This window comes from Gymnogyps californianus, chromosome 16, assembly GCF_018139145.2.
Source record: "Gymnogyps californianus isolate 813 chromosome 16, ASM1813914v2, whole genome shotgun sequence".
Classification (NCBI taxonomy): Eukaryota; Metazoa; Chordata; class Aves; order Accipitriformes; family Cathartidae; genus Gymnogyps; species Gymnogyps californianus.
This window is the reverse complement of record NC_059486.1, coordinates 7,642,289-7,666,300: the sequence shown is the minus strand read 5'-3', so window position 1 is coordinate 7,666,300 and position 24,012 is coordinate 7,642,289. Positions and strand designations below refer to the sequence as shown.

General features: G+C 40.6%; 1 protein-coding gene across 1 annotated transcript in view; it reads left to right on the top strand.

The window, feature by feature from the left end:
- The window catches only part of ARVCF (ARVCF delta catenin family member), a 171,610-nt gene that overhangs the window by 64,413 nt on the left and 83,185 nt on the right, over positions 1-24,012 (top strand). Inside the window, 3 exon segments of the mRNA XM_050907019.1 lie at positions 12,234-12,392; positions 21,595-21,853; positions 21,856-22,201. Of these exon segments, the coding sequence (XP_050762976.1) occupies positions 12,234-12,392; positions 21,595-21,853; positions 21,856-22,201 (764 nt within the window).

Genomic DNA, 24,012 nt, shown 5'->3' with positions numbered 1-24,012 from the left:
TAGAAACAGGGTAAACCCAAAAGCTGAAAACCAAAGGAGAATGAACCCTGCTAGTGTGTATTTCTGAGGACGTTTCGAGTGCTGTGCTCAGGGTGAGTCCTGGAGGCAGGAACAGTGTTTATGGCAGGGTGTTCATCACTGGTGGTGGGCTCGCTGCTGCTAAATTTAAAAAAAAGTGGGTGGGATGACTGGCTGTTTACTCTTTGATTCTTTGTGAAGAGTTGGAAGAAAAATAAAACAGCTTAATTTGAACTCTGAGAAAGACAGCTGTGTGTATAGATGATACAAGGACTGCTAATGCTTTACAGAGAACTTTGCTCCTCTAATACACTTATGGGAGTTTCACTGTAAGAACCAGTTTATTTCTGCCAAAATTTTAGGAGTGGAGGTGGGTCTTATAGAAGCAGTTTCTTTTTATATAAATGAGAGAAGGCAAGGCTGAGTATCTGGATGCCGCATATTCTGCCAGAACAGATGAAAATGGCATGTCCTGAACAATCCTAAATAACAAAGGGTGTCTAACACAGGAGACTAGCATGAAAGTGAGGTAGTCACTGCTACCAGCATGTATGTACGGAATTGGGCACTTTGAAGAGTTCTGGCCAGGATATGAGCAAGCTGGCTAGAAGTTTACTAACACACCATATCCTATTTGCAGCCTCAGCTTGGCAGGGCTCCTCTGGAAAAATTAAAGATTCCCTTTCCTGGCATAAAACCACAACAAGGAGTGGGAGTGAAACACAGCTGTCCTATCCCTGGGTTGAAACAGCAGTCTTGCAGCTTGTCTTGCCAACTGTAGGGAAGCACAGCATTCAGAGCATGAATTTAGTTTTCTGACTGATGCTCGTTAATAGCAAGTCCTTAATTTCATCCTGTATGATCTCTTGTTGTTATCTGTGTGTGTTTAATTGAAAAATGGCTCTCTGACAAGCTCTCTGAGAACCTGTTTGAAAGTGACTTAGATTGCTGGCTCTAGGGCTGCGTCTTGTCTTAATCTTTATCGTATTTGAATTCCATTGTGAAGTGCCAAACAAAAGCACATCAGAAATAATAATAAAAAAGATACTATGTAAAAAAAATGGGTGGTTGGTAAATGTGATTGGATTTTACCATTCAAATGCTTTAATCCAGAAGTGCTAATTGTATACACAGTGCCAATAGGAGTGGTCACAGAAAGATGCATATTTCCAGCAAGCATGTGGAACACTTAGCCAGAGCTGATGTAAAATGAAAAAAAGCCAAACACGTTTAACTAAGAAATTGAGAGCTATTTTACTAGTGAAGATATTTACCTCTGGGCAAATGACTTCCACCTTAGTTTAAATGACTTTTCCTTTGTGAAGTTCATGCTCATCATGCAGTAATAGCAGTCCTTGCTAAATGGCCTGACTGTCGATATTTAGCATTCTCATTATACACTGAATGGACCCAGTGGTTTCCCATGAATTTTCTAGGTGACAGTGCCTGGATAAATGGTGCTCATCTCTTCTTTTTTCCCCCCTTCAGTCACTGGTTCCTACTATTACGCCATCTCAGTTACGCTGGCACAACAGGTTTTGGGAGCTGTGCTGTATATAGCAAAGGTTGGGGGATGGGACAGACTCACTCCTTGGTGATGGTGGATTCTCAGTTGAATTGACACAATGCTCTGGTTTGCAACTTGGCCTTACTTGAAGTACTGCTGGCCCAGCTGAGAAGGGGATTTGCCATCACTTACTGGTGGGAGGAGAGGGAACTCGTTAAGTCAAAACCATTGCTGAACAGAGAACCTTGATTAGGCCCTTCCCTGGCTGACAAAAATCTCTTTATTGCATTTAAGTATAATTTGCTGGGGGTGAGCTGGGGGGAGTCCATCACAAGCTTTAAATAATTTGTTCTTAGACTGAAAAATCTTCAGAGCAGTGTAGCAGTCAAGTAGGAGTAGTTGTGTGCATGCAGATGAGCACCCCTCTGTTATCAGGTTTCTGATTAAATAGGAACATGTTTCTTAAAAATAAATAGGTCCAACCTGTTAAGTGGTTAGCAAAGTTTTAGCATGTAAGTTTTTCTTACTTGCACCACTCACACTTGCTGTCTAAAAATTAAAACAAAACGCGTGTGTCTTGTCAGCCCTCAGCTTCCTGACGTTGGGACTAGTTAAACCTTTATCTGTGAGGCTGAAGGGTTCTCTATCAACTTTCCATTATACCTTTAAGCACTTGAACTGTAATCAAATCGCCCCTTGACCTTCTGTTTGAGGTGAATAGCTTGGACCTTAGGGCTGGCTGAGAGACCTTTCTGATCCTTCTCTTCAGCTGTTCTGTGCTCTGAGCCCACTGCAGTGTATCCACATCCTTACACAGCTGTGGATATGAGAGCTGAACAGGCTGTCCTAGTAGTGACCGTGCAGATGCCAAATAGAGATGGTGAAATGTTCTTGCTCAGCATTTTCCCTAATATCCAAGTGCTCTTTCATCTTTTTTTTTTTTTCCTTCTCTTTCTACAGTTTATTGCTAGTTTAACACTGGCTTTAGCAAGTCTACCTGCTGTCTTTCCAGTCTGTGTGAGGACTGTCCATGTACAAGTAGGGGTTGTAAGCTCAGTCTTACGAAATAAACAGAGAATGTGTGAAGTAAACGGACTACTGGAGAGACCAAAAAAAAAAAAAAAGCCATTGGTGAACTCTCTCGGGTAGTTGAAATAGCACAGTAACTGCATCGCACTTGGGAAAATTGTCTTTCTGCTGGAATCTCTTCCATTTGGAAGATTTACAGCAGATGGAGCGGCCTCTGGCTTTGTTGGCTTGTTTGTGTCTTTTGGTGTTCAAATGGACTTGTAGTCATCCAGAGACCTCCCACACAGTTTCTTTCCTGCTGCCACATTTTTGCTCTCTGGGGTTACATAATATTGAGAGCTGGGCTTCTGTTAGAGGCCGTTCACACGTTTCCTGCTATGTTTTATTTAGAGAGTGGCTTTGGTGTGGGGCTGGGAGGGAAGGGGGCGAGGTGCAGAGGGAAGAAGTGGAATGTGATTTAACATGGGTAATCTCTTGGGGAGCTGTTTGGACTGAAGCAGTCCTGCTGTCTTGGTGCCAAGCAAACCTGCTTTGGTGCTTAATAGTGAGAGACATTGGGAAGCACATTCCTTATGAGACGGGTGATTAGTTTTATTGTCTATCACTTTTTATTCCCTAGAATGAGAAATAATTTATTTAAGAAATGGTTTTCTTGGAATACAGGCTTAAAAATTCATCAGTGATCCATTTGTTCTGTCTCCCTAAAGATTATAAAAGGTTTGGGGTTTTTTTTATGCTTTTTGTGTTGCGGCAGTGTGTTTTGTCACAAAAAGCATTTTTGTTGCATAGTTCGGATCTACAGGCAAGATTGTGGGTGGGTGAGGAGATTAGTTAAATTTAACACTGATCTGATATGGCTGCTAGGACACCCAAATAATGTTCAGTCTTGACTGTAACTCAGAGAATGCAGAGATGGTTTACATCTGCCTTGAAGTTCAAAAGCAGTTCTCTAAGGTAGTTTTGTAGCAGTGCAAGTAGGTGTGCATGTGTTAGCCTAGAACTGACAGGCTGGGTCTGGCAGGTTTTGGTTTAACACAGTAGTGATGTGTTTAAGTGGCTGGGGTAGAAGAGTCTGGGACACACAGACTGCATAAAGAAACTTGCTGCTGTACTCTGCTAAACTGACAGTTCTTTTTTCTGTTTTAGATGAAGGACCTAGCTTGTACTTCTGACTCCTATGTGCATGTAAGTTTGTGGACTTGATATCTAGTAGTACATGCATCAGTTTAATTTATGACCCGAACTCTGTGGGGCCAAGAAGAAATGAAAGCTGAATGCCTGTCTTGCGGAAAGGAATGTACTAATGAGTCATCCCACACCACCCTTAATGCCAGCATTGTAGAGGCAGCAGGTGGAGATGAAGGAAAAAGCTTGCTGGAAAATTGTGATCCATGATGTAACCTCATCCCGCTAAAAATCTCCCTAATTCAGCCTTGTTTAGTTCATCTGAAAGACTCCAGAAAGGAAGCAAGTCGGATCTGCTCTGGGTTTGGTCAAAGATTAGGCATGCAGATTTGCATTGTGTTTGTCTTTGGGAGGTAGTTTGGCAAATCACAGTGAACTCTCTGTACAAATCTTGGTGAGAAACAGTCATTTCCTTCTCATTTAGTATGGTTTCCTAATGGGCAAACTTTCCAGATAAATACTAGCTATGCTGTTGACAGCTAAGAGGAATAGGGCTAGCCCTAACACTGTGTGTGCCGGGTGTTCTTTCTTTTTTTGCCTTTATCATTTTCATATTAAAAATAATGGCTTATGCTTCTATTTTACTACTTGATCTTGCTGAACCACTGGGGAAGAAAAAGGGCTTGTCACTTAAGGGAATGAATGTTGAATTGTGATACCCTCGTCCAGTTCTGGGTTCTACCACAGACTTGTTCCATTGGGGCCCTGAGGCCTGAATTCATCCCCCAGCTGTAATGCTTTCTTGAAGTGCTTGATGTCATTTCCCTGCAGAATCAGTGGCAAGAGCTGGATGTGTCCAAGGAGGTGATTTAGTCTGTGCAAGATCTGAACTGTTCTCTGAAGCTTCTATTCTTCTTTTTGACTAAAGAGGAAGAATTAAGTTATTGTGCATTTAGATACCTCGCTAAGCTGCCTCAAGATAGGTGCTGTGAATTTGAACCTATTATGCATCCATTTCCCTACCTGGAAGATGTGTGTTCTCATCTTCCCTCCTAGGAGCTGTTCAGGTCAGGTCAGCAGACTGCTCTATCACATTGCAGTAGTATTGCCCTTTTGCAGTACAAAAGCTACTAGTGATGGTTTTGTTCTGAAAATCAATGGGCACGTGTGATTTGCTGAGCATTACCTTTAGTGTAGTGGGACTGATTAACACCTAAGTTTTAAGTATATATTATCACATCTGTTGAAGTTGACTGAGATGTAATGTCTTGACATCTTTGGTTAACACCCAGTCAATCTGAAAAGCGGGGCAAGGCAATACAGAGCCCTGAGAGATGTCTTGTCAAAGTGACAAATTGCCCTTTCTGATTCAAAGGACCCGCTTGCATGGCAGAGCTAAGTAGCTACTGAAGAAAAGGGAGGAGAGCATGGGAAAAATAGCCTATTTGTTTAGGCCTTCCCCTGTATTTTTTGTTGTTTGTTGCTCTGAGTTGAAGCTCTTTGTTTTCCTTAGTCTGAAACAACAGCAGGTTGAGAGGAGCAAAGCCTCTGGGATTCTGCCTCTCCCACTTCTCGTTCTTATAAACTGTTTACAATCTCCTTCAGTTTTCTAGCTTTGTATGGAAAAGTTCAGTGGGTCAGCTTTCCCTTTAGCTTCATCCATCATTCCAGTCAATTAGAAATAGTTGAGGGCCAATTGCCCGGTCTTCCATTAACTGAGACACTTCAGATTGTTTAAAATAGCATAAAAGCCCTCTTTGTTGACCGTTGGGCAAGCACTGTAGATTTCCCTGTGATGGGCAGTTACCGCGTGGCTGAACAGAACCCTAGTGTGTCCTGCAGTACTTGAGGGATGAATATTACTACTACAGGCCTTGTCTGGGTTTTGATTCCTTCTCCTTCACCTCCGCCTCTTGCTTTCCCTGAAAGGTGTGATGCCTTCAGATGGTGAATTACCATGCCTGCTTGCAAAAATAGCTGCTCTTTGTGGCTTTTCAAAACTTCTGTAGTTGAGGGGTTTTTTCAGTTGCTGAAATGTTCCTTTTTAACCTTGGTGCTTTAAAAGCTCTTGGCATTATTTGTTAGTCGCTTGTCGTGTGTGTTTCTAAAGGACAAAGGAAGTGTGTAAGTGTTCAGGAAACAGTTAGTGCATTGTGGTCTGTGGCTGAGTTCATTTTGGTACCCCATGCCAGGACAGCCTGCTTTCATTTAGGGCTAACATTTTCCTTATGTTCTGAACTGACCAGCCTTAGGGTAGAGCTTGTGTGAGAGCTCTAACAGAGAGCTTGAAGCTTGTCATAGGTTAATGTGTTTGGGTTCACAGTGAAGTGAGCTGAATCCATTGTGTATATAGACACATATATATATTTACATACATAAAAACCACATTTTGTTTCATATGACATTTAACCAGAGAAGTAGGCTTACTAAATGGAGATCAGTTTATCTGCAGCAAAGTAGATATTTATATATTCCCATCTTAAAAATCATTGTCTATCTTGCAAACTGTCCTTCCAGCATTGTATACTGCATAGGTTTCAGTACGGGCTGGTCTGTGTGCTTTTCGTTGTTCCAGAGCCATTTTGCCTGAACCTGTCATCATTTGATCCCAGCTGTGCAGCAGTGTTTCCCCTGATAGTGAAGAGTTTGGATAGGTGTGACTGAACACCTGTGCTTGGTGCTGAAGACCTGGACCTTGCTGCATTTTTTTGAACTGGAGGAGTGCAGCATGTGGCAGTCCTTGACCGTGAGGCCTCCATGTTCTTCCAGAAGGTGCCCTGCCTTGCAGTAGTAGGGCTTACCTGTTTCTCTGTTCCTGAAGCACAATCTAAAAAGAGTAATACAGTCTCCTGTATGGCTGCCTCTCAGATGATACAGGTTCAGTGATGTGCATGTGTGGGTTAGCTTGGATTCCAGCTGTTGCACTACTGAGATGCACGGAAAGCTCTCTGGACAAATCCAGGGCAGAGAGCACAGCAGGGAAAGAAAGGGGGCTCTGACAAGGCAGGAGGATGTGATAGTAATCAGATTTGAGAGTCTTCAGCTGCTGGGGAGCTGGATCTTTTACTGGAGAAAGATCTGCCACAAATAACACCAAGTTCAACAAACTCCAGCAGTGATTTTTTTCCTCTTTGACATCCCATTGGGATACCAATCTGATGCAGATCTCAAGATAGACTTTTTCGATTGGTGTGTTCCTGCAGACTTGCCTCTCTTGTCTTCCTTTCTCCTCCACGTGCCTTGAACAAATAACAGCTTGAGGACATGACTGAGCTGGAAGTGCAGACCTAAGTTAGAAGGAGACCAGTGGGACAGAATGTCACCCTGAGACTTGACTCTGACAAAACCAATGTTTGCCTGCTTTGCACTTATAAATAATCTCATGCTTTGCAGAGATTGAAGCTTTAGTAAGTAATTAAAACAAAGAGGAGGAGGAGGAGAGAGAGAATCCACGTTTAATTCAATTAGCATTGTTGTCCAATGCCATTAATTATGGACAGACTTGTAGTGTGTTTCACAGGAGTTGATATACTTGAGCTTTGTCTGTGCTGGGGTTGACTGAGGACAAGTATGTCCACTGGTGTAGAATCCAGCCTTTGTGCTTTGCAAAAACCTTCCAATTTGGTATCTGACAGTAGCCTGGAGTAAGCAGTAGCCTGAATAGCCTGCATTGCAATCTACTGAACAAAGGGTATCTCTGGGAGAATGATGATTCAATGTACATGTTTTCAGTGTTTTTGAAGAGGGACTGTTTTAGTGGAAGTAATAATCTCCTGCAATTTTATATTATTTCCAGACTGTTTAAAATTGTTTCATAGGCAGAGAATAAAGAACTTTGTTTACTGTCTTAAAGTAGGATGTCTGATCCTCCTGGGGGAGGTTATTCTTTTATTAAAAAAGATATAAAATAGCTACTTTGATGGAAATACAACTCTAGGAATTGAAATGGTGATGATTATAGAAGCTGTAGTATTCTAATGCAAAATAAGCCCTAGGAGATATGTGCCCTAAATGGTAAATTACTCTTTTTTTTTTTTTTTTTTTTTTTAACAAAACAAGAATTACTGTTATTTTATGATTCTTGCTTATTTTACAAGGTCTTTAGCTGTTTCATCTGCACTTAACTTTTACAGACTGGGTATAAATTGATTGTTGTTTTGCTTTTTAAGTAGCTTGGCTTTTTTAAAGCACGCTGGAGATGCAAGCACAGATCAACAGGATAGGATTCATTTGGTAGTCAAAAAAGCAGGGAGAAAAGCCATGACTACTGCTAGCATATGCAATAACTGGATTGGAATCTGTTCTTGTAATTTGGTGGTGTTTTGTAATCTTCTTGGAAGGAGACAAAGATTATTATTTGAAAGGGACCTCATGGGTAATGCTTAGCAATTTTGGGGGGATATCACCTTGAAATGTGTGTGTTTATTGCAAGAGAACTCCTGCTGCTGTTTTAGAGGGGCTGTGGGGATCCCTCAGGGCCCTGACTGACCTCAGTGGCCCTGACCAGCTTCACATGGGACTTCTGCCCAGAGACATGGGAGCTCTGTTTTAAGCTCAGCCTGGAGCCCTCAGTCCATGCTTGGGCTATGCTGGAGGAGTACTGGTCTCCAGCTGAGTTACAGCCATGCCTGTGCCTCGCCACGGACCCAATTGATCCAGACCCTGACCTGCAGACTGACTTCCCAGCCTGACCTCAGACCTGCCTTGTCACTGTGGACCTGCCTGGCTATCACTGGACCGATCCTAACCGTGACTTGCAGATTTGCTTCCCAGGTTGACCTTGAGCCTCCCTCATCACCGTGATATTGCCTCTTGGTTGGACCTGGCTGCTGTCTCAGGTCTGTCCTGCTTGCCTCGCTTGGGTGCTGTGGAAGTAGGCCCCAGCCAGAGAGGCCCCTGCCCAGCCATCCAAAGGATCCCCCTCAGCACCACGTCCCTCAGGGAGCTGCTGGTCCTAGATGCTCCCTGTGGCACGATTTCTGTAGTTTGGCTGTTGTGCCTGGCGTGTTTCAAAGGGAGGGTCCCTGGAGGAGGAGGGAGCCAGCCTGCTGGAACTGTCAAGGATCCTGACAGTCTCCCATTGAAGATGACTGGAAAGAAGCTCCCTTTAGATTTGGTCTTCCCAGATGCTCAGCTGACGATAGTGATTGCTGTGGCATGGCAGATCCCTCTTGTGCTGGGGAACACCCTCTTATTTGACAGTAGGGGAAGGACCACAGGGTCTTGGCCAGTGTGATAGGAAAAGAGGAATTGTCTGGCTGCTTTTGCTTTGAAAGCTCCCAGCAAGGTAAACGAATGAGTGTGTGTTGTTCTGAACTGGAATTACCTATTTCTAGCAGGCAGGGCACTACTGGTAGGATTATTCATTAGGAGTGTCATGTTCCAGCTCTCTGGCAACTTGTGGTTTACTTTGAATAATTAGGCTTACCTGCCAAATGTTTGGAATCTGAGATGCTGAGATGTATTTAGCAAAAGAGTGTCCTAAATAGTGACTTAGAAGCTGAGCACAGAGGAAGGTGGTTGAAAGGGGTAATGTGTCCCAGTTTCTGCAGTTTGTGATGACCTGAAATCCTTAATGATGGAAACGAAAAACAGGTAACAATCTTTGCATCTTTTCTACATTAATGTTAGCTTGTGACAACTCCAAGTTAGAGATATGGAGAAAGTACTGGTTTTGGAGACCAAAGAACCATCTCCTTTAGCTAATTCAGGGAGTAAGCTGGATCATATGCTGTCCTCTTTGCTCACTGCATTCCTCAGTAGCTCACATAAGAAGGAAGACGCAAGAAGATGCAGTCTGGTTAGCTGTCTGTGTTGGGATATCTACCTTGAACTTTGCAAGCTGTTATTCTTTCTGATGCTTAGGACAGTCTCTTGCTAACAATAGTTTTCTCTTGTAGGAATGCAGATCTGTACCGTATCTCCTTGAATCTTCATTTCAGAAGCAGCCAGAGGATAAAAACTAGCACAGTGCTCATTTAAAGTCAATATGCTCTAGTTTGCAATTTGCTCATTTTTTAAGTGTCCAGCTTTAAAGTTTTCCTTTGCCCACAGGCAGTCTGCATACAAAGGGAGACTTTATTTTTTTCATAAAGAAAAAGTTTTGCAAAAGCTCAAAGAGCAAAATATTTTGTTCCACCTTCCATCTCCTCAGATTTATTATCACAAAGCAGAGTTTGCCTCTGAAGAATCTAGAGGGGAATGAAGAAATGTAAATTCATGCAGTCACCTCAAGATGCAGCTAGAAATGAGGATGGTGGATGAGGTGTGTGTACGTACGTATGTGTGTGAGAGGAGTGAGAAGGTCCCACCTTGAAGCAGTTTTGGCATACGATGCCTTGGAGATGACAAGGAGGTTTACAGGGACAAGGTGTAAAGGAAAAAATCTCTACATGTAACTGGTCTCTTTGCTGTTGGCAAGACTGAAGTTGCATGAAGATGAATAGAAGTTCTGAGTCTTTACTGTATTGCAATATTGTGTAAATTCTTCCGTTTAGAGGGAAGCTTTACTGTGGGGTGGGGAAAAGGGAGTTGCAATTAGAATATAGTATCTTCAAGAAAAATGTGAAGGGATTAATATATTTGTCCCAGGAGCTAGTTTCCCTTCTGAAGCTGTGGGCAGAAGACACAATGTGACATCTGAACTCTACCATAAAGGATTCGGTGCGTATCACAAGTTGTTGGCAATAATGATTAAGTACTGCAGACTGGAAGGAGTGATTTTTCTTTAGGATTTCAGAAGCCTTATTCTCGTTGATTGGTCCTGCAGCCTGAGTTATTCTGTGGTTTCAATAGAAATGGAAGTAGTGCATGCTTATATCGCCTCTGGTGGTCCAGCATGTGTTATCTTTGAAGGCTGTCCATGTTGGATTTTGACTGAGATGATTACCTGAGGCTTATTGTCATGGTCTTGGTTAATATTAGCGCTTACCTGAAAATAGAAAGTGGCTTCCTTACTGAAGTCCAAGTTCCAGAATGTCAGAATACAGCTGTAAATAAAGGAAACTGAACGGGGGCATCTCAGCTTGTTTCAAAGGAAATTACGGATCACACAAGGGTTAAATGACACTTTTCACTCTGGAGCTTAATGAGACCACAGTACCCTGCTCCTGCTCAGCAGCATAAGGTCACTCGGAAGGATACTGTTCTTCAGGGCTTGCACAAAACAAGGCACAGCAAAAGGGGCAATCCAAAGTTCATTGTTGGGATGAAATGCAGTTTTTCTAAATCAAATGTTGTAGTTCCCTGGTGATGAAGCTGCTCACAGGTAAAGACTATTTAAACCTTTATGTAATTAGACTCAGCACCTGCATTGCAACAGTTTCATCCCAATCATTTTGTTTTCCTGTGATGTGAAAAGGTATACTGAATTTGCCCACGGTGTTTTCTTTAGGGAAAGTGTGTTCACTTTGCAATTTAGGGCTCTGTGTCATTCCTTTCTTTTTTTTTAATATGAAAAAAAAGTGTGTCTGTGTGTGTATATTTGTGTCTCTGTGTGTGTATATATATTCCTTAATAAAGGGTGTTCTTTGTGTGCCTGTTTGACAAGATGTGCAAACAGAAGCCCTGCTTTGACTTTGAGGCCTGCGTAGCCCAATACCTTCAGGGCTTATAATGAAATGGTCTGTCTTTTCATTTTACATAGTTGAGGATTCATAATACTGGGGAAAAGTCTTATTTCTCAGTATGTAAGCTGGTTCTTTATTGGCCACTTGCTGTGAAACTTCTGAAATACATTCATCTACCCAAGGGGAGCTTCTCTCATTTCTGTGCTGAGACACACAATTGTGTAAGAAAAACGAAAGTTCAGACGTTAGTGCTGGCGAGAAGCAGAAGCATTCTCTTTGGGCGGTATCCCTGCAAGAACTGGCCTTTGATCTACTTTTTTTCTATTTAATGTTTCTTTATGTTGTCTATCTGTTATAAATTCTAAATAAGCTTATAGCCAGTTAGATATTAAGGACTTAGCGAAGGCAAGATGTCAGAAGGGTAGCATTTCACATAATTCAGCTATTAATCTCCAGGTATCCGTTTTTTTAAATTATAATTGCTTTGGACAGTTTGAGAAAGGTGTCAGTTTAATAGTAGGTCTTGATGTTTTATAGCCTTCTGTAGTCTGCAACTGAGTGTATTTTATCAAATGGAAATAAACTTTTAATGGTGTGTAAGATTAACTGCTCTGAAAGCCAATGGTCCTGTTCACTGCAGAACTGAATGAGTGTTTTTACAGACAAAAATTTCACTCCTCCTACACTGGGCATTGAAGAGAAAGCTTAAAGCAGGTTTAAATATAAGGTAGTAGTCTGTTAATGTGTATAAATATGAAGTCCTTGATAGATGCTTCACATGATTTCTGTTTACTGAGCTGAGCCCAGTCATACCAGCATAGTTGCAGCATGCTTTTCTGAGACAGAAAATACTTCTTTCTCTGAATCTCTACTTGCAAGTTGTTGGGTAAAATGTGTTTTTCAATTGAGAAAGCTGAAATCAATAGAATAGTTGCTCCATGATAGTAGAAGTGAAAAGTTAACTTTTTTTTCACCTGCTTCTTTAGGAACAAAGCCCCAGTAACCAGACATCAATAGCAATGATGCAAGAGCCTCAAGAAATGGTGGAAGAGACAGTTACTGTAGAGGAAGACCCAGGCACTCCCACTTCCCATGTGTCTGTTGTCACTTCTGAAGATGGAACTACAAGGAGAACTGAAACCAAGGTGAGAGGTTAATAACCAATGAGGAAAATGGCAAAGTACCACCTAATCACAAAATAAAAATAGCAGGGAGTAGCATGAGTGATGACAATCATGCTGTTGTGATCCTCAGTGATTTTGAATGTTCTGTTTGCCAGCAAAGCTGAGTTCAGGGCTTTTTCAGTTTCACCTCTTAAGTCTGGTTTGCTTCCTATCAGCTGTGCTGATACAGCTGTTCATGGAGTTGTGAACTGAACAGTAGAAATTATCCAGGTTAAGCAAACAAAAACACTAGAACCCCTTCCCAGACTGTTTATTCTTTTAAGATTCACTTTATTTTACTGAAGCAGTTCACAGCATTGCCCTGCAAACACATACGGTGATACGAGAATTAGATGAGTTGGTACGGCTTGGAGTAAATTACTTTTGCAGCTGGGGAAAATGTGCTTGAAAATATGTCTTCGAATTAGTTACGATCTATAATAACAATATGGGATTATGCATTTGTCCTTTAGAACAAGAAACATCCTATTTAAGTAACACCATAGCATTGAAGTTCTGCAACAATCTTATGAATGGAATTTTACTCCTGATGCATGGGGAAAGCTGGGTGTGTTCTCAAATGACCTGTACCTCAGGTTCGGCTGGGTTACAGGTGTTGCATATGTTCTAATTTTTCTGATGTCTTTTTTTTTCCCCTTGTGTAAGATAATTTTGCAGTCTCTGTTGAGCAGGTGCTGTATGTTCATGGCTGCCTTGCATGCTTTCCAGTACCACTGGAACATTGATACACCTTGTCATTTGGGTCTTGGAAGCTGAGCTGAAATCTTTGTTAGGTTTTGGTCTTGTGAAAGATTAAGGGTGATTCCCTTTTTAAAAACTTCTAAACAGCACTGATTAAAAAAGTCTGTCCAACTGCTGTCTGTGTTAAAAGTAGTTGAACAGAGGTCACTGCATAAATCAGTGTTTATTTTTACTGGTGTTCCAGAATTGCAGTCATCTGAGAGATCTGTTCAGAACATCAGATCCTCAGGTTGGAGTAGATGAACGTTGATTTCCTGAGGTCAGTGGGCATGCATACATTACTATAAACTGAGTATCTGGTTTAATATTTGTTGCAATTAGTTAGAAGATAAATACAACTGACCCATTTTCTCATTGTTGAAAGGAGATGAAGGTCTTAAAATAAAAATAAAACAGACAAACAAAAAACGCACATTTTGATTAGCTCTTCAAATAACCTAATGTATTTAGTCTGTGACTTATTTGAAAGAAATGCTGTTTTCTTTCTAGTGGCAGCAACAACAGCTATTATTTACAGGAAGGAAGGGATAAAATTGCAGTTGTGATGGACACCTTTTTATGTGCACTAATAGTAGTGCATAGTTTTAGGAGATTGTAAGTGCAGCTATGCAAGGGAATAAAATGATAGCTACAACTAAAAATAGAGAGGCCATGCAGTGGTCCCTAGATAACGGGACCACATGGGATAAAATAGTCATGCCACTGATAAAGCTGCATGTTTGTCATAGCATAAAAGGTGTGATTTTTCTCCTGTATGTGGTGTACCTGCTATTTTTCCATGTTCCCACAGAAAAGGACAGTGGCAGCTCCAAAACAGGCATTGTATCTGCATATGAGAAAAGAAAATTAAAAAACCAGCAACCCTAGAGCTACTTCTCATTTCAAAGAGCAAGGCTTTCTTCTCTTACTGTAGTTCATCCCAGGCACTGAAGTGTGTCCAGAATGGGGGGAGGGTGCATAGCTGTCTTGCTCTGCATTTACATTGTTTCAAATAATGCTACTAACTTCAACTTACATACTATCTGGAGGTGTTTCCTAGTATTTCATTGCTAAAAAGACTAACTCTTAAAAAAATAATTAATAAAAATTCAGTTGTTGAGAGAAGTGATTCTGAAATGTCAAAACACAGATGGGGTTGGCTTAGCCGTAACTCTGTCAGAAGAGGTGCTGTGACTTTGCTGAGGTCGTGGTTGTCTCTTGAAATGGGTTTGTTTTGACTTTTCCTTGCTGTGATAATATGGCATAGATTTAACAACTCTTAGATATGAATCTGACGTCAGATTTTATTTTTATTTTTTAATCATGTCGGTCTTCAATTTGCTTTTTGTTTTGGTAGGGAATGTGAAAATGAAAACTGTTGTCATTGCGGTTTAGTAGCATCAGTTAAGTGTCCTGGAGTTAATTGGCATCGACTTACTATCACTTCTAATAGGTATCATCGTAGTGCGTTCATAGGTCATACTATTATATGTGAGAGCCTTACAGAGAAAATTAAGTTTCATGGTACCTCTGTGCAGTGGCAAAATTCTGACCTTGCTGCTCGGATGAGGACAGTGAAGGAAAGCATTTCTCTGGTATGAGAGATGCAAACACATGTCTGCTGGGCCTGCACTGTGCGGTAGTAGGATCTTTGTTGAGCCCAGAAACTGCCGTTCTGTGTCTCTGCCTGTTCCCTACCAGATTTAAAAGAAAAGGGAAAAAAAAAAGAAAAAAAACTAAAAAAACCCTAAAAAAACCCAAACAAAAACAACAATCTAAGAACAAAACAAAAAAACTCGAACAAAACAAAAAAAACAAACAAAAATGAAAACCAACAACAACAAAAAACCCAACCAAAAAAAAAAAAAACCCAAAACCAACCAACCAAAAACCCCACATGAATCTGGCCTTGCTTTTAGTGTGCAGGTACTTCTTATCCTTGTAAAAGAGCAACATTTCCTATGGTGGGAATCCTCACATCTATTTTCAGTAATATCTAATCTGTTACTTAAGGGTAATGTTTAAAGTTGAGATGGTCACACTGTTCATGAAATGTTAGGGGGTTAGGTTTATGCTCAGCTTTTTTACTTTGAGCGATCAGTTAAGTCAAGGTAGTTAGCACAACATGCAAATAAAGGTCTTTATGCTCTACATTGCTGTGCTTGCTCTAGGCTTCTTTGAGGAAGGGTTTAGAACCTATTTTTGTTACCTCTGTAACTAGAAGGCTCTAGTGGAAAGTGCCAGTCACAATCTCCAGCATATTTGTCTTGCAAAGAAAGTGGCAGCACAAGATGCTTCCTCTGACAGAGTAAATAACGCAGGTCATGTTTTTTTAAGAGCCAGAGAGACCAGAGATGTTTTCCAAATGTATGCTTTCTTTGCTGGATAGCTTATGTTGGGGATTAGTCAACCTAATGCCATTTAGTATGCGTTTTTGGATTCTTCAGAAGAAATTTGTCATTTATTTTTGCTAAATTGTATGAATCTTTAGCTTGCTGGAGAGTGATGCTTTTGAAATTCCTCCTCTTGAAATGAAGCATAGCTAAAGCTGTAAACATGAATGCTCCTGTATGCTGCTGTTCCTTTATTCCCCCTTCCCCCATTGTTTCAAAACCATAATTTATAGAGGTTATTCTCTTCAATAGTGTATTAAGTAAACAACCTTAATCTAGAAACATTGACAGTTTTGCTATGCTGTTCCCCATGTCTTTGAAGATGCCTGTAGCAGTGAAGCAGGAGGAGGCATAATAGAATTTAATATTTGACATATTTTAAATAGAGAACATCTGCCTTTTCAAAATGAGATCTCTCTGAGTAATTTTCCCCAAACTGTTATTCTCTTAGTACTATACTAAGTCCCTACATAACATTCACTGCACAGAAGATGTAGCAGATAATACTTCATTTCAACTCTATAATCTCTCTGGAAGCCAAATACCTATCATGCTAAAACAGTGAAAGTCACCTTGGGGAGAGACTACCACTTCTTGCCTGTCGGCTGGAACACTGCCATGTGTTAAAGGGAGCCTGTTTCTAAGTGGCTCAAGAGAACTCAGTAAAGCAAATTAGATGCATGTGTGTTTGTGTTTGCCGTTTTCCTTCTTCAGGCACCTTTTATTTTTATCTTTGAAATGCTAAAAGATTGGAGAGATTTAGGTCACTTTTATTCATTGAAAATGACATTTTATGATAACAAACTGTGAAATCAATCTGTATACGAAGTTGTTTAATTTGTAGTCCATCCATTTGCCTTGTGCTTTCTAATACCCAGCAGGGCCAGATCTTTCCCAACAGTGATTAACTGCTGCTCCCACTTCCTAGCACCAGCAATGGGAAAGTGCTCGTGACCGAAACTCTTCGCTTGTGGCGATGCCAGGTACCCTGAGATGCAGAAAATTGAAGGGAGTTAGGTAATAGAGCAGGAATGGATTTCAGCCGAAGTTGAGGGCCCTTTCAAAATGTGAAACATTAAGCTTAAAATTGAAGGGGAGAAATTTGAGCTGTTGTTTTGAAAACCTACGGAGCGAGTTCTTACACAGCATTTAATAGAAAGGTAATAGCTTCAACCTGCTTGGGCTGATTAATTTTTACAGTCCATAGTTCAAAAATAAGCTCTCAGAAATGTCAGAATGCTTTTATCCTCATGCATTCCTTCTCATCTGTTTTTTGTTTTATGACACAGTTTCAACAAAATTTTTAGCCCTGTCAGCTTTTATAATGTACTTAATTTATAAAAAAAAAAAAGGCAAAACAAAACCAGCCTCAGTAATGAAATGGAAGGCAAAATTATAGGTACTGGTTAAGATGACTGCATTTGACCATGATAGCCCACTTCAGCTGAAATCTCAGTACTGTCTTTTCTCTTCTTGTGTCTGAGCACTGCACTTTGAGGGATCTACTTGTACCATCTGCACATGCATCCAGTAAGTCCAATCGCTGGATATTTTCATGTCTGTTCTCCCATCCTTCAAGACAAATATAAGGATGAGGGACAGAAAAATACAGAAGCTGCTTCAAATGTGTGACTATTTCCTTTGTTCTCTTGTCAAATGTATTTCCAGAAATAGAATTAGTGAAAACATTATTATGGGGCCTGTAGGGGAATTATTTAACAAAATAATTGCTGTCTGGGGGGAGAACAACGGTAAGGTCAGTAAACCTGAAATGTACTTATATTCTGGGGTATGGGGGGAGCAGCAATGGAAGCACTAACTTGCTGTCTCATAGGATTTTGGTTGCAGAGAGCCTGAATAAGTTGGCATATTGGGACTTTTTCTTTTTTTACTGTGGTTGAAACCTTAATATAGTTTACAGAGAAGAAAGAATTGCAAATATATTTTAAGCATACTCAGACAACCTCTTCATAGGGCAGTAATCTGAAGCTTTTGTCTGGTACTCTGAGATTGTAGCATTGAAACAATTGAGCACCTTTGATTTGTAATCGGGCTAAAAAAACCTCTTTAAACAGGTTTTCTTTAGAGATGGAATGTAAACAGAGGAAGTCAAATTACACTTTCTCAAAGTAACTTATATCTCTAAATTTTTCATTAGAGCATATTTGTAGCGAGGAGTTCATGCTAATAAATCTTTCTCAAGATTGGGTGCATCTCTCGGATAAGACAGTCTGTTGGGACTCCCATTTGGAATAGCTTTGTTCTCTCTGGCTAATGCATCAGTATTAAGGAAACCACAAAAATGTTGGGGGAGAAGATTACTGTGCTGTCAGCTGCTGAAGACTGCCTGTGTTCTTTTAAGAAATATAAATGAAACATTCCCTTGAGCTGGATTTCCTGAAATAAAGATGTTTGGTTTGTTGGTTTGTTTGGGTTTTTTTTTTTTTTGCTTGGAAACCTAATAAATGGACCTTCCTCTGTGTGCTGGCTAATTGCTTCCGAAAATCTTCCCTTTACTGTCCTGTAGGCAACACGGTCTGTTTATCACCTGATAAATCTTCTATCTCAATGCCTACCCCTGATAAATGAGGCATGAATGCAAATACTCCCTCTCTCTGAAAATATAAAAAGACTCAGTTTGATTGCCCCACCATAACACCTTTAGCATTATTGAATGTTTTTATGCTATGGGAAATGTGTACTTTAATGCTTGAGTGAAATGTTCCTTTTTATGTGTCTGACAAGGGGGTTTTGATTGCCCTGATTCTTTCCACTCATTAATAGGGGCAGCATTCAGAAAATAACAGAGGTGAAGCTGTGCTGACATTGTAAACTTGCTCTTACATGTGCTGGCTGACACTAAGTGTGTCTTTTTGACTAGCCACAGCCATTGAAAACTTGTCTATGCTAGTCTCGAAGACAGGAAAATAAGGCAAATTGGGAAAAAACTGCAAATTAATCTCCTGCATTCTGTGTTGGTCATATTAAAAAAAAAAAAAAAAAAAATACTCTGTAGAGTGCCAGAGCATGGTGGAAAAACTCATTAAGTGTAACTGGTAGGTCACAAATTGTCTAGGAATTGATTTTCAAAGTGTTCTGAAATTCTGCTTTGTCTTTTTTGTGTACATGTACTGAATATTGGTAGACAGTTGTCCTTGCCATAACATTTCTGCATTCTGTTATCTCATCCTGTTAGACAGTAACAATGATTCTCAAAAAAAAAAAAAAAAAAAAAAATTAAACGGTCAAAAACGAGCAGGAGTCCAGAATTGGCAGTGGGAGTGCTGGGTGAAGACATACAGCAGCGATGCCTCCTCTGCAAAGCCTTTGTCCAAGGATCCTGCAGCTCAAAGCTAGTGCCTTCTTTCGTGTTATTGCTGCAGTCAGATGTGGTATGTTAGGTATCTTGCATTGTCTAATCTTGACAACTTTGTGAAAAATCACACATGACAAACTATGCATGCATGGCAACATATGTCTTGAGAAGCAAAACTCGGAGTTAGATTTAAGATATCTGGCTCCTTTTGAATAGTGCTGAAAGAAAGGGCTGTGTAAGGTTATGCAAGTGCTCTTCTTGGCATCTAGAAAGCGGCCTCTTTGTTCCTTCCTGGGCAAAAGTATCAATTTCTGATTCATCAAATTGTTGAAATGCTACCTTACTTCCTGTTATTCCCGTTACTGGTTCCCAAATTCAAGAATGCAAAGGCCCAGCACTTTGTGTCCAGTTTTGTCATTGCTTTGCAAAACTCGCATATTTCAGGCCTGAGAAATGTTGCTTTTTCTGCTCTTAGAAGATCACTTATGAACATGCTACTTTGAATAAAACTATTGTTTCAGACTTCAGCAGGAGAATACTGAGCTGTGTTGCATTGTGTATATCCACTTCACAAAGAGCTACTGTAAGCTATGCCAGCTCTTTTTCTTCTCTAAATGCTGTCTAGTTTTATAAATGCCATGACAGTAGTCATGCTGATAACTGAGTGGAAAGTAGAAGTATTGTGCGCAGGTAATAAGCAAAAACCACTGTTGGATTCTATGTCATGAAATACATGTTTAGTTTCTAGTTTCCTTTAGTTATTAAAATGTGTGCTTTTAAAGGGAAAAAAGAAGATTTGGAGGCATGGAAGCTAGCATCTTAGCAAGTAAACATCAGGAAAGGGAATCCCTTTCAGCTCTGGCCCAAATTAGATACTAAGGTCATGTTGGTACCTGGCTATGCTTTATTCAGCATCATGATGCCGTTTAATTATGCTGCTGGTGGAGAGCCATTTGTGCTGCTTTCAGTCTTGCAGGATTTCATTACTTCATTAGGCTGAAGTATCATTTGCTCACAGATGTCTCTGGGAAAAGAAATGCTGTTTGGGTGATTTTTTTTTTTTTTTTTTTTTTTTCTATTTGGGGTTTCTGTGTGAAAACATCTGGCTAGAGGACATGTCTGGAGCCGCTTCAAGAGATGTACTCTAATTCTTTTGTTTTAGTAGTAGCTTGGCTAATCTGGTGCCAATCTAAATGTTTAAATCAGAGGCTATAGGTTAAAATATCTATTTGGACTTCAGAGCCACTGGGCAATCCAGGAATACATGTTATAGTTACTGTTTTTCTTGATGTACGCATTTCATTCTGCAGCTTACCTGAAGAAAAGCGTCATTTACTGATGCTTATTTAGTTCTGTAATACTTCAGAAACCCAAAATATCGCTTAACAATTTTGTTTTGTGTTCCTTGCCTCCCTGTGTGTAATACTCTGTGGTGGATTGATTCTCTCTCATATCTTTGAGTGTGTTGTTTTGTTGCTTGGTTGGGTTTTTTTACAAAGGGCTGAAAATCAGCATTTACTAGGGTTAGGGTAACTTTTTATAGGTTAAAGTAACTTTATTAGGGTTAGGGTAACATAGGATAGATTGGCTTCTGCTGGACTTTGTATTCTCCCCAAAAGAGCTTTTGCTGGTCACTCTGGAAGACAGTACAGAATTTGATGGACCCCAGATATCAGCCAAAACAGAAGGTCCTTTGCTAGTTTGTAAATAGTAGTGGCTTTTGTCTGGCACTGTCTTACGCAGATTACCAGACCTTTCCCATGAAGGCAGAACGTTCTTGGAAACTCATGAGGAGTCTTTGTTCTTACCCTTTAGCAAGAAACCCTGAACACAAGTGCCCTCTGGACGCTTACCATTTCCAGTTTTTGTCAGTTATGTGAAATAGTCTAATTCTATCCGTGTTGAAATGAAATGTGATTTATAGGAAGAAAAGATAAAGGTGTATTTGTGTACAGATTTGTCTTTAATGTTTTAAACAAGCATGTTTAGCCCCCTATGTTTAGGGTAGTTGCAATTGCAAAAGCTGTGTGGCGTTAAGTGTTCGTTATTGCAAATTTGTTAGCAAAATAATGGAATGACAACAACTACCTGTTGGGCTTGTACGGTGATGGTCGAATGTAAGCATATCTTAAAAGAGAAAGTAGTTGTGCTGTCTAAAAGCTTGAAGCCCAAAACTTTTCTGTTTGAGATCATGGTTTCCTAAATATTACTGCCAAATTTGAGCTCCGTCAAGTTACACAGTGGTGCAAACTTGATCCAGATCAGGCAGGAGCATATAACTGTGTTTCTGTCAAACTAGAGAATGTGGTGTGGTGTTTATGCTAATTGTGGGAGGACAGGCTGTGGCTCCTCAACATTGTAAAGTCTGCTCTAGGGAAGATGCCTCCTGGAAACATTTTGGGCAAATTTGAACTGGTGTAATGACTTTGCAATGCTCCCACACACTGTCACATGGCTGCAGTGTTTTTGATTTGGTAGTAAGAGCCCCAGAGTGCACTTAACTGTGGCTCTATGACCTGTCTTTTCAGCTTTTTATAGAAATATTTTCCCACTATTAAATCCTAAACCTAATAGGTGAACTCATGAGTACACCAGTGCTTCTATTCAACAGGCACGTCACTGTAGTATGCTTTGTGGTGCTCTCTCCCTGTTTTACTGTTCTAGCTCCCCATGTGTCTCATTACATTGTGCAGCAAGGAGAAAATTAACATATTTATTCACTACTTCTTCACAGGTTACCAAAATGGTCAAAACAGTCACCACCAGAACAGTGCGTCAGGTGCCACTTGGGCCTGATGGTCTGCCATCAATGGATGGCTCATCTCCCATGGGCAGCTACACTGATTCAATAGACAGAAGGTACATGAAGAATGGGGAGCGGTACATCACACCACAAGCGTCATCCACGTTAACCAGATCTTACAACAGCTACAACGATTCTTATCCTGAAAGCCACGAAGGCCAGTATCGCCCATATATCAGTCATGACGGTTATGGGATCTATCTGATAACTATGGCAGCTTGTCTCGTGGTGTCAACTACCGTCCTCGCTACGCCTACGTGCCAGGAAACAGTTATAGGCCAGATGATGGTAGCTTCACTTTGCCAAGCAGAAGGGATAACTACGGTCCTGTTGCTCAGCCTCAGGTGCCAGTGGGTAGCAATGTTGACTTGAACCGCTCCCAGCCAGAACGCTTCCAGCCAGAGCCCTATGGACTGGAAGATGATAACCGCAGCCTTGGAGTAGATGATGAAGGATATGAACTGGATCCTGATTACTCTACTGTGAACCGGAGGACATCTGCAGGTGTGTCGGAGAGAGGAAGACCTCACAAAGGAAGGTAAAACCCATTTGTTTTTTACAGTGCTAATCTGTAGCTGTTTTGCTTATTTGAACATGTACATCTGAACTCTTAATGGTCTGGTAAATTCTGGAATTACTTGACAGAAAAACAGGTAGAACCCATCATTTCATTAGCCCATAAATGACTGCAAAACACACATGAAATACAGAAGGGAGTGAGGGTAGTGCTCAAGAACCCTTTCACTGTGTTTCTGGGCTGCTTAGTTTAGGTTGAACTTAGAAAGAAAGAGATGATCTTGTAGAAGAGGGCTAAGTTACTTTTCTTCCTCTTCCTAAAAAAAGAGTTGTGACTGTATTGTGTTGTCCCAGAGCCATCCCACACTAGCAAGGTGAAAAGAGGGGTTTGTAATCTGTGAGACTTCTGACAGGTCTGGTTATGTGCACATCTGCCAAACAAAAGTTTCGAACAGCTGGTTGGGGTTGCAGATGAGCTGATACCTGGTGGTGAAGGGATGCCTTGTTGTATAAAAGCTGTCTTGTGAGGTGTTTGACAGCCTCAGCTGCTGATCCTGTGCTAACCACACACCCTCAGCTGCATGACCAGGTTGTGCTGATCACTGAAGTACTTCAACATTTTGTAAGACCAGATCATTATTTTGTCCTGTGCCTATAGAAAGGGGAGATAAGAGCATCTGTGTAGCACTTAAGGTAACTAAAGTGACCAGTCACAAATTACTTCTGGTTCAGTCCCCTTTCCAAGGGATATTCTATTTCATGCCATATTTTCTGATATTAGTTGTTTATGCTGGGCTCGCAGCTATCAGCTCTTGCATTTGGGGGGGGGGGGGGGGGGAAGCTTGGGAAGAGAGTCTTATTACTCAGCTGAAAGTCATCTTCTGAGTATGAACCTGAAAAGCTTGTATACTCTGTTTTCCAAGCACTGTACAAACTTTTGCGTGTGCCTGCATGAAGTCATATCCTCGTGATTCATGTTTTGATATGGATTTAGGTCTCATTATTTTCCTTTTAGTTTAGAGTAGTTTCCAGAGCTGTAAAGAGAGTCTGGAACCCACCTGCTTCTATGTGTGTAAGTGGTCTTTAGACTTAATACTTCTGACCAAAGGCTTCACTTCATCAGCAGTAGTTGTCAGTGGGATTTGGGTAGGCTTTTTCGCTCTCTTGTCTTGGAGCGCTCCTACTTGGAGATGTTATGTCACTCATGGTTTCATTCATACTTTCATAGCTCTGTCTTCCTTCACATTCCTGGAAGTTCATTTTAAAGCTAAATGGAATCAAGCACCTGCAAATGCTCATCTATATTTAAAAAAAAAAAAGAGAGAAAAGGTATTAAGGCATATCTCCCAGAACCCCCTTTAAGTCCCTTGTGACATCTTTGATCTTGCAAGCTTACCAACCAGTGGAACCACATCAACGTTTCATGGGGCTAAAGGGAATACCTGCAGCCAGTGGGTGCTGAAATACTGATTAATCTGTCAGACTTTAATTGGTGCTCCCCTGCATCTAAGCAAGTTTACAGTTCTCATTAAAAACAGTCAGGCAGCAGTGCTTTTAAATTTTTATTAACATTTTTTCAAACTATATGCACAATGAATAATTAAGTGTATTCTTAGAATATACCCATTTGCATTTTTAAAGTTTGTTGGTTGTCTTTTTTTTTTTTTAAACATTCTTTTGATTTATTGTTCCTTGCAGTTTGGATAGGACCAATTCACAATTTTTGTTTTGCGTTTCTTTTGTTGTGAGTTTTTTCCATATTTAATATGATCAAGAGGCTTGACAAGTAATTAGCCTGACTGTGGCAGCAAACTTTAGCTGGTGAGAACATAA